The 15509-nt window shown below is 39.7% G+C and overlaps 1 protein-coding gene across 1 annotated transcript in view; it reads left to right on the top strand.

The window, feature by feature from the left end:
- The window catches only part of Dhc1 (dynein axonemal heavy chain 1), a 620756-nt gene that overhangs the window by 310383 nt on the left and 294864 nt on the right, over nucleotides 1-15509 (top strand). Inside the window, exon 40 of the mRNA XM_090390121.1 lies at nucleotides 153-287. Within this exon, the coding sequence (XP_090246247.1) occupies nucleotides 153-287 (135 nt within the window). The remainder of the gene's footprint in view (nucleotides 1-152; nucleotides 288-15509) is intronic.

The raw sequence follows: 15509 nt of genomic DNA, 5'->3' as shown, positions 1-15509 counted from the left end.
TTTTATTATAATTTTTATGATTCATTCCTTGATAAGATTCTGCATTCTTAAGCAGTACTCAATGATTGCTATTTGCATGATAAATAGAATACCATATATGTAGATATATATCTAATTCACTGTTAAAATGAAATCTTTTTTACTTTTTGTAGGCAGTACTTCTTATTGGAGAACCTGGAACAGCAAAGACAGTTGTTACCAAGGGTTTCATGAAAAAGTATAATCCGGAGCTACATCTGTGTAAGAGCTTCAATTTTTCATCAGCATCAACTCCTCTGCACTTCCAGGTATTGTATCAAAGTATATTAAGAGTTTAAATTTTAATATAAAGAGAACAGAAAAATTATAAAGTCCAGAAAACATTTCGATAATGAATGACTTTATGATTATTCCAGCTAGAATGAAGTGAGCAACAAGCTAAAGTAAGCTACTCTCAGCAGATTTCACCAATGCTGTACTGAAAGTGGACTTGGAATATTATGGCCTTAGTCAGCCCATGTGCCATAAAAAAAAAAACCAAACCAAACCAAACCTGTACTGAAAGGCTGTCCAGACCCAGCATTGTGGGGACCTTTTTATCCAATGGGATCCTTCAGTTAGTTTTTGGGGCATTCCCCAACCATTTTGTGGGGTGGGCTTGATTTTCTGCTACAACACTGGTTTTTGCACATTTAACAGTGCTTACCAACAATAGATGTAATTCTTCTTATTTAATTTGTTTGAAATATAAAGGCTATTCAGAGTTTACTGACTCACTCTTCTAGTACAGAGAATGTATTCCCTTCATGATTAGTACTTCCAGTAAAAGGAATAATTCCCTCCTGATCAATTTTGCAAGGAAGATGTGATGGGACCCTTGATTTTCTGTGCACTGCTATTTTTCATGCATTTAATAAATGCTTAACAGGATTAGATGTTGTCAATTTTATTTAATTTGATGGAAATACAAGTATAAAGGTTACTCAGAATTTACTGACCAACTGTTCTAATATGGGAAATAACTGTTATTATTTTGAGTCAAGTGGGTGGGTAATTGCTTAGGTATTGTGGAGGTTAACAAAATTATTGCATTTATCTTTCTTATTTTTCATGTAGAGTTTTGAATTAAAAGCAAAGTTGGATAAAATATTGAGAAAAAGCAATCATGAAAAAAAAAATTAACAAACAGCAATTCATTTATTAGGAAACTTAAAAATATAGTTCAAAACATTGCCCTTCTATTCACATATTTTCCACCCCTTTAGATTTATGATGGGGAATCTGTTTTTCACTGTTGCACTCAGAGGAGGAGTAAAACTGTTTTACACTGTTTCACCCTTTCTCTCTATCTCTCTCTCACCATCATAATTTTTTTCACCTCCATCTTTTTCAAAATGACGTAGCCCAGTGGTCAGGAGCGAGAGTGCATCGCACGCGTTCCTTGAGTGGACCGGGGTTCAAGCCCGTGACTACTAAATACGATAAATATTAACCCCGGGGGCTCACATCTGGTGAGTATGGGCTTGGCACACCCAGGGTCCTGAGCTGGATATCATCATTCTTCTCTTTCTTGGTGATTCCCTTCTACTTTTGACTCTCTCTCTCTCTCTCTCTCTCTCTCTCTCTCTCAGGGTAACTTGGGAATTTTTTTTTTTCCTGGTGCAGCATAAGCCTCAGGCTTCCTTGCACCATATGGCTATTAATAATAATAATAATAATAATAAAAAAATAGTAGAACGACAGCTTCATCATTAAATTCAGAATTTTTTAAAAATTTTGCAAATTTCTGCTTATTTTCATTAGCAAATTGGCCATGGGGTGTGCTAGGCTTTATTGCATGAAATATGTGCAAGTTGCAGTGCAGGAAACAGCAACATTTCTCAGTTATGTGTGATTGCAGTGGTTCTTTGTACTTTGTGTATTTGTGTGCTGCTGTTGAAATGGTAGTTAAAAACATTCTTCAGTAAGATGTTAAAGAAATATGACATAAAATTTCAGAGAGCATATATACTGTGAAATCTGGAAATATACTGTGAAATCTGGAAAGGGTATTGTGCCAGAAAGGATAATTTGAAGATTTTATTTTTCAATTTCAAAAGGAGGGAAAAAAACATGATGCAATCAGATATTTGCAAACAAATAAGCATAATTATAACATGCACTACATAGAAAGAAATATTGTTGAATGTTTATGCACATTGTTTATCGGTGAAAATAATCTTTCTCTGAGCCTTGTTAATCATATAGGTGCATTGTTCAGAAATGTATACCAACAGTAAAATAACAAAAAAATACAGTTATTATTAGCCATATGGTGCAAGGAAGCCTGAGGCTTATGCTGCACCAGGCAAAAAAAAAATTCTGAATTACCTTGAGAGAGAGAGAGAGAGAGAGAGAGAGAGAAGTAGAAGGGAATCACCAAGAAAGAGAAAAATGATGGGATCCAGCTCAGGACCCTGGGTGTGCCAAGCCCATACTCACCAGATGTGAGCCCCTGTTCTTGAAGAACAAAAAAAGCAGGCATTGTTATTAAAAATTGAACAGAGAGGAAAAGAAGAAATATGTATTACTAATAGAGTCTACAAATCACACATTTTATGAATGTTTTATCTTCTGTGACAGTGAAACTGCAAGATTACAATCTTGCAGTTGCACTGTCATAGAAACACAAATTTTGTCATGTTTTTGTGTTTGCGCAACTGGACAATTACAGTCACTGAAGAAGTAGAGGATAAAACATATATGGTTTTTAGATTCTATTGGTAATAAATATATTATAAATTCTACACAGGCAAAGTGCTTTCTTTTCAAATAATTTCATCAAGATAATCTGTGAAACATACCATCAAACATAAAGCTCCCATTATGATAGGTATAAAAATGAGATCACCACTGGTATTAAGAGAGGAGATTAGCACTTGATGGTAATAGGCTGCCCTTATTATCTGATTAATTTATGTGCTGAAAAACAGATTGCATGTCTTCTTGTAAAAGGGGATGAATATTTGATGGATATTTACTATCTATAAAGACATACTTAAAAGAAAGATAGGTTTAAACAGTTTCTAATTAATGCATATTCCTGAGGTAAAATTAAAGATTTTGAAGCACGTTTGTACCACTGGCTGTTTTTTGGTTAAATTTTTAAGCAGGCTCATAAAAGAGTGGGAACCTTAGATGTCTGTTTAAAAGAGATATTTGAAGTGGTGAGAAGAGCCATATGGGCACCTTTCATAGTTACCAAATTGAAAAGTATAACAAGGGATCAATAGTGGGTGGTACTGACTCATGTTGAAATGCAGTTCATGATCCAGAAGAAGGTTTGAAAGAAGACAAATTAAGGAACTCTTCAAGAAAAAGAATGTCTTAACATGAAAAAGAATGTCTTTGTTGCAAACTTCTGATAAAAACAATAATCTTAAGTAGGCTGGTAACTTTGGAGATGCTATCCTTACTCATGTGGAAAGTCTTTTCACATTCCTCTCTTCTAACTTGAATAGCAATTTGCTTGTTTTAAATGTCATACCAACATTTCAAAATTTTAACATATCTCTTCAATTCAATGTACCTCATATCCATTTACTGAGGATGGGAGGTATTTGGATTAAAGAGATATGTTCGGATTTACCCCTAGATGTGTTGAAGAATGTGATATGTAAATTTATTATTAGTGTTAGTAATGGGTTTACCCCTAGGATTTACCCCTAGATGTGTTGAAGAATGTGATATGTAAATTTATTATTAGTGTTAGCATGTTCGGGAGGCAACTAGAGGGAGTAATACTCTTGATTTGATTATCAGTAGTCATTCTTCATGCATTAAGAATCTGCAGATAAATGAACCACTTGGTGGCAGTGATTACAGTGTGCTGAAGTGGAGTTACTCAAAGAGGTAACTACCATTAGGGGTAAAGGGAAGGGGGTATTGCTTTCGTAAAGGCGACTACAATGGACTGAGACAGTATTTAAATTCTATACAGTGGGATCAACTGATGATATTGCCAACAGCAAATTCAAAATGGGAAGCATTCAAAGAACTTATCGTGGAAGCTACTAGGCTTTACATACCAACTAAGAAATATTGTTCAAGGTTTAGGCCTAAATGGTTGTCAGATGAACTAATGAGGCATATGGCAGAGAAGAAAAATGCATGGGATACATACAAATTAACACGTGACACGGACGCCTATGATAGATACAAGTTGATCTGTAACCAAGTTACAAAGGAGGTTAGGCAGGCGAAGGCAGATTACGAGAGATCCTTGGCAAGGGATGTGAAGAAAAACAGCAAAGAGTTCTTTACTTATGTAAACTCTAGAAGGAAGGGGATGAATCAGATTGGTCCACTTGAGATCGATGGGTCAACTGTTGATGACCCTGCTCGGGTAGCTAACAAACTAAATGAATATTTTGCATCGACATTCACACATGAGGAGTTATTCAGCGAGGGGGAATGCCAGAGGTGTATTCAACTCTAGCAGTAAGCTAGAGAATCTTGTAATAACTGAGAGCAAAGTGGAGGAGAAATTGTTGAAGATAAACACAAGAAAGGCACCTGGGGTGGATGGGATCTATCCAGTTATATTAAAGGAGGCAGCAAAGGAGGTAAGCAAACCCTTAGCCATAATTATGAGAGCTTCCTTGGACTCAGGGGAGGTACCCATTGACTGGAGATGTGCAAATGTGACCCCAATTCACAAAGGGGGATCAAAGGCTGACACAGGTAATTATAGACCTGTGAGTTTAACTTCTGTTCCCGGAAAATTAATGGAGGCACTGGTGAAAGAAGCACTGCAGGATCATCTAGACAAGACTTCAGTTATAGCTAGGACACAGCATGGTTTTGTTAAGGGGAAGTCTTGCCTGACCAATTTGATTGGATACTATGATGCAGTCACAAAAGAACTGGATGCAGGAATAACTTTGATATTATATACTTGGATCTTAGAAAGGCTTTTGATACTGTTGCACATGGAAGACTGCTGCACAAATTGGAGCAGTGTGGCATTGGAGGCAAGTTGCTGCTATGGATAAAGGGGTGGTTGAGGGGGAGAAGACAGAGAGTGGTAATCAATGGACACTGCTCATCGTGGACTAATGTTATTAGTGGAGTCCCTCAGGGTTCAGTATTGTGGCCTTTATTGTTTTCTGTATTTATAAATGATATTGATGATGGTATATCAGGCTTAATGTCCAAGTTTGCAGACGATACGAAGGTTGGCAGGGTTGTCAAGGACACTACTGACACTATGCTGCTGCAACAGGATTTGGAAAGGTTGAGCAGATGGGCTTCGAGGTGGCAAATGAAGTTTAACATTGACAAATGTAAAGTACTACATATGGGAAAACAGCAACCCCAGAGCAACGTATCAACTCTGTGGTACTACACTGACAGTGGTAGAGAATGAAAGGGACCTGGGGGTGGTGGTGCAGGCAGATATGAAGTTCTCTGAGCAGTGCAGACGAGCTGCAAGAGTAGCTCATGGTGTATTGTCAATGATATATAGGAATTTTTCTAGCAGGGATAAGGAGGTGATTATTCCCTTGTATAAGGCAATGGTCAGGCCACACCTAGAGTACTGTATACAGGCCTGGAGGCCTCATTTCAGGAAGGATGTAGAGCTGCTGGAACGAGTACAGAGAAGGGCAACTAGATTGGTGAATGGGACAAAGGGGTTCTCTTACGAAGAAAGGCTTAAGTTTTGCAAATTACAGTGTCTGGAAACTAGGCACCAGCGGGGGTGATCTGATAGAGGTGTACAAAGCCTTGAATGGTTTGAGCATGCTCAATGCTGATGGGATTCTTCCTCTAGCTCAGAAAAAATCACCTGAGAGGGCATAAATTCAAATTGAGGAAAGACAGATGTAGGATAGATGTGCGGAAATTTGCCTTTAGCCAGCGGGTGGTTGGTGGGTGCAACAGACTTCCATCCCTTGTCGTGGAAGTTGATAGCCTAAATAAGTTTAAGGCTCAGCTGGATAGGTATTTCGAACGAACAGAGGGGTGAAGTGGAAGTGGTTATTTTTATTTATTTATGTTACTTTTTTTTTTTTTTTTTTTTTTTTTTTTTTTGGCTGATGCTGAATAAGCTTGCTTTCTTGCATCAAATGCCTCTACTAATGCTAATGCTAATGGCAAGAAAGCAAGCTTATAATGTATTAGTAAAAAGAAAAAAAAAAACCCTTCCCACATCACTTGACTAGTTTTTCCTTGAATTTATTCAAACCACCCACTTCTACAACAAGAGATGGAAGTTTGTTTCAACAATCCACCACCTGCTGGCTGAAGGCAAACCTATCCTGCAATCATTCTTCCTCAATTTAAATTTGTGTCCCCTCATGTGTGTAGTCCAAACAAGATGAAGAATGCCATCAGCATTGAGCTTGCTCAATTTATTCAAAGCCTTAAACACCTCAATCACATCACCTTGCAGTGTTTAATCTCCAGACGCTGCAATTTATAGAACTGAAGCTTTCTTAGTAAGACCGCCCTTCTCTTCACCAATCTCATTATCCTTCTCTGGACCCATTACAGCAGATTTATATTCTTCCTAAAGTGAGGCCTCCAAACTTGTATAGAGTATCAAAGATGCAGTTTAGCCATTGCCTTGTAAAATGAAACAATCACCTCCTTCTTCCAACTGGAAAAGTTCCTGTACATTACTGAAAAAACCCTGTGTGCTGTCCTGGCAGTCTGTCTGTACTGCTCAGAGAACTTCATATTTTACTGCACAATTATACCAAGCCTTTTTTTTTTCCCACTACCCTGAGTATGTGAATGGGAAGCATTCAAGGAACTAATCTTGGAAGCTACCAGGCTTTACATACCAACTAAGAAATATTGTTCAAGGTTTAGGCCTAAATGGTTGTCAGATGAACTAATGAGACATGTGGCAGAGAAGAAAAATGCATGGAATACATACAAATTAATGGGCGACATGGAAGCCTATGATAGATATAAGTTGGTCTGTAACCAAGTCACAAAGGAGATTAGGCAGGCAAAGGCAGACTACGAAAAATCTTTGGCAAAGGATGCAAAGAAAAACTGAAAAGAGTTCTTTACCTATTTAAACTCAAGAAGGAAAGGGATGAATCAGATTGGTCCACTGGATATTGATGGTTCAACAGTTGAGGATCCTGCTCAGGTGGCTAACAATCTAAACGAGTATTTTGCATCTATATTCACGCATGAGGAGTTATTCAGAAAGGAGAATGACGTAGGGAAAGTAGACATTGGCAGTGAGCTAGATGATTTTGTAATAACTGAGAGGAAACTGGAGGAGAGATTGTTGAGGATAAACATAAAAAAGGCACCTGGGGTGGATGGGATCTATCCAGTTATATTAAAGGAGGCAGCAAAGGAATTAAGCAAACCCCTAGCCATAATTATGACAGCTTCTTTGGACTCAGGGGAAATACCCATAGACTGGAGATGTGCAAATGTAACCCCAATTCACAAAGGAGGATCAAAGGCTGACACAAGTAATTATAGACCTGTTAGTTTAACTTCTGTTCCAGGAAAATTAATGGAGGCACTGGTTAAAGAAGCACTGCAGGATCATCTAGACCAGAATTCAGTTATAGCTCAGACGCAGCATGGTTTTGTTAAGGGCAGGTCTTGCCTGACCAATTTGATTGGATACTATGATGTAGTCACAAAAGAACTGGATGCAGGGAATAACTTTGATATTATATATTTGGATCTTAGAAAGGCTTTTGATACTGTTGCACATGGAAGACTGCTGCACAAATTGGAGCAGTGTGGCATTGGAGGCAAATTGCTGCTATGGATAAAGGGATGGTTGAGTGGCAGAAGACAGAGAGTGGTAATCAATGGACACTGCTCAACGTGGACTAATGTTATTAGTGGAGTTCCTCAGGGTTCAGTGTTGGGTCTGTTGTTGTTTTCGGTGTTTATGAATGATATTGATGATGGTATATCAAGTTTAATGTCCAAGTTTGCAGATGATTCAAAGGTTGGCAGGGTTGTTAAGGACACTACTGACGCTATGCTGCTGCAACAGGATCTGGAAAGGTTGAACAGATGGGCTGAGAGGTGGCAAATGAAGTTTAACATTGACAAATGTAAAGTACTACATATGGGAAACAGTAACCCCAGAGCAACGTATCAACTCTGCGGTACTACACTGACAGTGGTGGAGAATGAAAAGGACCTGGGGGTAATTGTGCAGGCAGATATGAAGTTCTCTGAGCAGTGCAGATGAGCTGCAAGAGTAGCCCATGGTGTCTTGTCAATGATATACAGGAATTTTTCTAGCAGGGATAAGGAGGTGATTATTCCCTTGTATAAGGCAATGGTTAGGCCACATCTTGAGTACTGTATACAGGTCTGGAGGCCTCATTTCAAGAAGGATGTAGAGCTGCTGGAATGGGTACAGAGAAGGGCAACAAGATTAGTGAATGGAACAAAGGGTTGCTCTTACGAAGAAAGGCTTAAGTTTTGCAAATTACAGAGTCTGGAGACTAGGCACCGGCGAGGTGATCTGATAGAGGTGTATAAGGCTTTGAATGGTTTGAGCATGCTCAATGCCAATGGGATTCTTCCTCTTGCTCAGAATAATCACCTCAGAGGGCATAAATTCAAATTGAGGAAGGACGGATGTCGGATAGATGTGCGGAAATTTGCCTTTGGCCAGCGGGTGATTGGTTGGTGGAACCGACTTCCATCATTTGTTGTTGAAGTTGATAACCTAAACGAATTTAAGGCTCAACTGGACAGGTATTTCGAACGAATGGAGGGATGAAATGGGAGTGGTGTGTTTTTTTTTTTTTTTTTGGCTGATGCTGAATAAGCTTGCTTTCTTGCATCATATGCCTCTACTAATGCTAATGCTAATGCTATAGTACCACATAGTTGGTATGTTAATGTGGGTTGGTCACTCACATACTAGCAAGACATTTGCGGATTTATTGGATGATTGTTTTTCAACAGCAGCATGTTAGAGAGGCAGCCACAGAAAGTAATACCCTTGATCTGATTATTAGCAATGATTATTTATTCATTAAGAACCTGCAGATAAAGGAACCACTTGGTGGCAGTGATCACAGTGTACAGATGTGGGATTTACTTAAAAATGTAAGTACCATCAGGGATAAAGGGAAGGGTTTTTGCTTTTGTAAAGGTGACTACAGGGGTCTTAGACAGTTTTAAATTCTATACAGTGGGATCAACTGATGATGTTACCAACAGCAAATTCTAAATGGGAAGCTACTAGGCTTTTCATACCAACTAAGAAAAGAAATACTGTTCAAGGTTTAGGCCTAAATAGATGTCAGATGAACTAATGAGACTCGTGGCATAGAAGAAAAATGCATGGGATGCATATAAAGTATCAGGTGACACGGAGGACTACGGTAGATTTAAGCTAGGCTGTAATCATGTCACAAAGGAGGTTAGGTAAACGAAGGCAGATTATGAGAAATCTTTGGCTAGAAAAAACATTGAAGACTTCTTTACTTTTGAAAACTCTAGAAGGAAGGGGATGAATCAGATTGGTCCACTTGATATTGATGGTTCGACTGTTGATGAACCTGCTCAGATAGCTGACAAACTGAATGAGTATTTTGCATCTACATTCGCACATGAGGAGTTATTTGGGAAGAAGAATGCCAAAAGTTTATAAAACTCTAAAAAGGAGCTAAATGATTTTATAATAACTGAGAGGAAAGGGGAGGAGAAATTTTTCAAGTTAAACATAAGGAAAGCACCTGGGGTGGAGGAGATCTATTCAGTTATATTAAAGGAGGCAGCAAAAGAAGTAAGTAAACCCTTAGCCATAATTATGAGAACATCCTTGGATTCAGGAGAGGTCCCCACAGACTGGAGATGTGCAAATGTATTCCCTATTCACAAAGGTGGTTCAAAAAGTGACACGAGTAATTACTGACCTGTTAGTTTAACTTCTGTTCCGGGGAAAATAATGGAGTCATTGGTTAAAGAAGCATTGCAGGATCATCTAGACAAGACTGCAGTTATAGTTCAGACACAGCATGGTTTTGTTAAGGGGAAATCTTCTCTGACCAATTCAATTGGATACTATGAAGTGGTCACAAAGGAACGGGATGCAAAAAATAATTTTGACGTCATATACTTGGATTTCAGGAAAGCTTTTGATACTGTTTCACAAGAAGGACTGCTGTACAAATTGTAGCAGTATGGCACGAAGGGCAAGTTGCTGCAATGGATAAACGGGTGGTTGAGTAGCAGAAGGCAGAGAGTGGTAATCAGTTGACACTGCTCTTCATGGACTAATGTTATTAATGGAGCCCCCAGTTTTTGGTGTTTAGCCCACTGTTATTTTCTGTACAGTCAGCCCTCGTATAGCACGATAGTTGTGTTCCTAGAAACCCTCGTGCAATGCAAAATCGTGCAATATAAACAACAGGCCCTATGGAAAAAATAGGGTTAGGTGCCGACCACCCAAGGTTGAACACACATTTGTAACCAAAACATTACCAAATACAATAAATAATCGTAATAAAATACTTACGTTTTTTATTACGTAATAAAATATTGCTACTGCTTTTGCTTCTATCGTAAGCAAACTTGTTTTTTGTTTGATTTTCGATCCAAACAGATGACAGCCGTTCCATCTCTTCCAATTCTCTGTGTCTTAATCTAATGGCTTTTAATTACACTTTGAGTTGTTCCTGCTATGAAAGTTGTTTTTATTTTCTCTGCATTCTTTGTAATTCTCGGCGTTGCCTCATTTAGGTCTGTAGCACGTGCAATATCACATGGTCTTTCATTTCGCTCAAAGCGTTTCACAATTTCATATTTTTCTCTATCGACAGAGGCGGACTGGCCATAAGCCTTACCGGGGAAACCCCGGTGGGCCAGAGGCCGGTGTGATTTTGGCCATAAACCATTGTATGAGGCCACTATAAATTTTCCCGGGTAAGAATTTTTGACCCAGTCTGCCTCTGTTTATCGATATTGCTTTTCTTTTTCTCTCTGAATCTGCAGTGTCTTCACCAGGACGCTTCCTTTTCACACCTTTTAAGTATTTTACTCATTTTTAGGGAATAAAGCACAATTACAAAACGAGGAGGCACGCTTGATACACATAAACAAAGCTGCGCGCGGGTAGCAACTGAATAAACAACACCGTAAAGGTCGAGATACACTATTAACACCTCACATTTTACTAAAGCTCACATTTCTAGGGGTTACTACCATAAAACAATAAAAACAATTTCCAGTTGCGTTTCTGCTAATGAAATCTGTTATAAACTGGTAGTAAACTCGATCTAATTGCATTTGCGATTATATCGATAGCTGGAATTGTGTTGGATTTTACGTTATTATGGTGAAATGTGTTTCTTCTTCACTGATATAAAAAACATAAATACATTTTCAGAATCTTCTCTTCATTCCTATCGTGTTGTGTTCGACTGCCATTTCTTGTAAACACAAAGGCGAATCGTGCATAAGTGAATTTGGTTCGTGTTATATAAGATATCGTTCCCCCATTTATAAATCGTGTATGATCGAATTCGTGTAATGTAAACACGTGTTATATGAGGACTGACTGTATTTATCAATGATATTGATGAAGGTATATCAGGCTTAATTTGTTATTAGTATTATTATTAGCCATATGGTGCAAGGAAGCCTGAGGCTTATGCTGCACCAGCCAAAAAAAAAAAAAAATCCTGAGTTACCCTGAGAGAGAGAGGAATCACCAAGAAAGAGAAGAATGATGATATCCAGCTCAGGACCCTGGGTGTGCCAAGCCCATACTCACCAGATGGGGTTAATGTCCAAGTTTGCCAGATGATACAAAGATTGGCAGGGTTATTTGTTATTTGGTTTTTAGGAGCATTAGCAACTAAGGCCATATTGCTCCGGGATATTCGGTGGTCATTCCCTGACCTTTCCGCATCCTCCGTATTTGGTGGTAACAGGCTCGAACCCCGGTCTAATCAAGAAGCGTGTGCTACGAACTGCTGCTCCTTCCCACCTGGCTACGGAGGCGCCTGAGATTGGCAGGGTCGTTAATGACAGTGATGACAACACGCTTCTGCAACAGGAAAGTTGGGCAGGTGGAAACTGAAGTTTAATGTTAACAAATGCAAAGTACTGCACATGGGAAGCAGTAACCTCAAAGTAACATACCAACTGTGCGGCACTACACTCAGGGTAGTAGAGAATGAAAAAGACCGGGGGTAATTGTGCAGTCAGGTATGAAGTTCTCTGAGCACTGCAGATAGGCTGCCAGAGCAGTTCATGGGATTTTGTCTATGATATACAGGAATTTTGCTAGCAAGGATAAGGAGGTGATTATCCCCTTCTATAAAGCAATGTTCATGCCACACCTTGAGTAATGCAGACCGGTCTGATGCCTCATTTTAGGAAGGAGTATTGCTACTGTAATGAGTACAGAGAAGGGCAACAAGGTTGGTGCAGGAAACAAAGGATTGCTCTTACCAAGAAAGGCTTATGTTCTGCTAATTGCAACATGTGGAGACTACCACTGCCGAGGTGCCTAGTCTATATTCACTCCAGGAGCTCACATTTGGTGAGTATGGGATTGGCACACCCAGGGTCCTGAGCGCTGGATATCATCATTCTTCTCTTTCTTGATGATTCTCTTCTACCTCTGACTCTTGTTCTTCTCTCTCTCTCTCTCTCTCTCTCTCTCTCTCTCTCTCTCTCTCTCTCTCTCTCTCTCTCTAAGGATAACTCAGAAATTTTTTTTTTGGCTGGTGCAGCATAAGCCTAAGGCTTCCTTACACCATATGGCTGATAATAATAATAATAAGGTATCATGCTAATAATAATAATAGTAAGGTATCATTGATAATAATAAGGAATCATATATCTGAAGCCTAAAGATGAAGATACAATGTCAATACAAAATACAGGCCAATCACCTGCCTCCTAACGATGTACAAGATCCTGACTAGCTGTATATTCAAGAAGATATCAGACCACTTGGAGAGCCATAACATAATGGCTGAACAACAGAAAGGATGCAAGTGGCTGAGCAAAGGATGCAAGGAGCTATTAACCATAGATGCAATGGTTATAGAGCAAGCCTGCATGAAGCACCACAACCTGTACACAGCCTACATTGATTACTGCAAGGCCTTTGACTCTGTGCCTCATAGCTGGCTAATAGAGGTGCTGAACATCTAATAAGTCAATCCAATAGTGACAAACTTCCTAGGAAAAACAATGGCATAATGGAGTACCACCATTAAGGTCGAGAACATCACAACCAGGCCAATCCCAGTCAGGAGAGCAATCGTTCAGGGAGATGCACTGAGCCCACCATGGTTCTGTTGGGCACTTCACCCACAATTTACCATATTCAACAGCAGTAAGTATGAATATAACTGCAAAGAAGGAAGGAAGAACCTGTACACCTTCACCCCCACCTGATGGACATGGATGACATCAAGCTCTATGTGGCAAAAGTAGCAATTACTCCAGATCACCGAATAATTCAGCAATGATATTAGGATGGAATTTGGTCTAGACAAATTCAAGACCCATGGATTGCTGCAGGGAAAATTATTCAACTGAAACTACCAGCTGCAGACTGTTAAAGAGATCGAAGCCATGACAGAGGGAGAGGCCTACAAATACCTGGGGATGATGCAGGCTCAGCAATTACAGCACAAGGAAATTAAGGCCTGCCTGACTGAAAAATACCATCAAGAGTCAGAAGCCTGCTGAAAGCAAAGCTGAATAGAGGGAACACAGTTAAAGGTATAAACACCTATGCAGTCCCAGTGCTAACATACTCCTTCGGGGGGTCATAGATTGGACTAATGCCAAGCCAGAGGATATCATGAGAAAGACAAGGACAATGATGACCAAGAGCTGCCAACACCACCCAAAATAAGCTGTGGAGAGACTGACAATTGCTTGGAAAGAAGGAGGAAGGGACCTGATAGACCTCATAGAGCAACAGAAAATAATGATTGCTAACCTGAAGGATTACTTCCAGAAACACATAACAGCACTCCACCAGGCCATAAGGAAGATAGACAAGAAGTATACCCCATTCAACCTAAGTGAGGAGTTCTCTCCCATCCAGAAGGCACAAATGAAGCTAGAAAGATGGGCAAAGAAGACACTCCATGGCAGACAATACAATGACCTCCATCAAGATCACATAGATAAAATTACTTCCATGGCTCACGAGCAGGATGCACTTTCCCGAAACTGAAGGATTCATGCTTGCCATCCAAGACCAGGTAATCAACACGAGAAACTATAGAAAATACATCACCAAGGAGCCTGGAGTGTCCGATGATACGTATCGACAATGCCACCTGGTCCAACACATCACCACGGGATGCAACGTGATCACCTAGACTGAGTACACTCGTAGACATGACCAGGTGGCCAGGATAATACATCAGAAGCTAGCAAGGAAATACAAGTTGATCATAAAAAGTGTTTGTTTGTTTGTTATTTGGTTTTTAGGAGCATTAGCAACTAAGGCCATATTGCTCCGGGATATGCGGTGGCCATTTCCTGACCTTTCCGCATCCTCCGTATTTGGTGGTGATGGGCTCGAACCCAGATCTAATCAAGAAGCGTGTGCTACGCACTGCTGCTCCTTCCCACCTGGCTACAGAGGCGCCTATAAAAAGTGTACCGTACTACGAGTACGAACCCCAGGCAGCACTAGAGACCTCAACCCACAAGCTGTACTGGGACCGCGCCATAATAATGGATGAGCTTGAAATGCTAGTCAAGACATCAAAGGCAGATATTGTTGGGATATCAGAGATGTGGTGCCACACAGACATAAGCAGTGCAGAACTGGAATTTGGGGAGTACAATGTGTACAGAAAGAATGGGCAGACCAGGAAGGGAGGAGGAGTTATGCTGTTAGTTAAGAAACACATAAAATATAAGGAAGTGCATCCAATTGATGTTAGTGGACAGTGCAATGTTGAGTCTGTTTGGTGTGACATAAGCACTGGGAAAGGAAAAATGAGAGTAGGTGTATGTTATATGCCTAATGAATCTGATGAGTATAATGAGCAATTGTGCAGAGAAATAGGGTTGGCCAGTAAATCAGAGTGCCTTATAATGGGGGATTTTAACTTTCCAGATATTGATTGGAACTTGTGGATTGGTCACTCGCAGACTATCAAGACTTTTGTGGATTTATTGGATGACCAGTTTCTACAGCAACATGTTAGAGAGGCAACCGGAGGGAGTAATACTCTTGACCTGATTATCAGCAGTGATTATTCATGCATTAAGAATTTGCAGATAAAAGAACCACTGGGTGACAGTGCTCACAATGTACTGATGTGGGAATTATTTAAAGATGTGACTACCATCAAGGCTAAAGGGAAGGGCTTTTGCTTTCGTAAAAGTGACTAAAGGGGTCTCGGACAGTTTTTAAATTCTGTACAGTGGATCAACCACTGATGTTACCAACATTGAATTCTAAATGGGAAGCCTTCAGGGACTTAATTTTGGAGGCTACTATGCTTTTCATTCCAACTAAGAAATACTGTTCAAGGTTTAGGCCTAAA

The sequence above is a fragment of the Mastigoproctus giganteus genome, chromosome 2 (assembly GCF_048544385.1).
Source record: "Mastigoproctus giganteus isolate SK-2022 chromosome 2, ASM4854438v1, whole genome shotgun sequence".
Classification (NCBI taxonomy): Eukaryota; Metazoa; Arthropoda; class Arachnida; order Uropygi; family Thelyphonidae; genus Mastigoproctus; species Mastigoproctus giganteus.
This window is presented reverse-complemented; position numbering and strand designations above follow the sequence as displayed.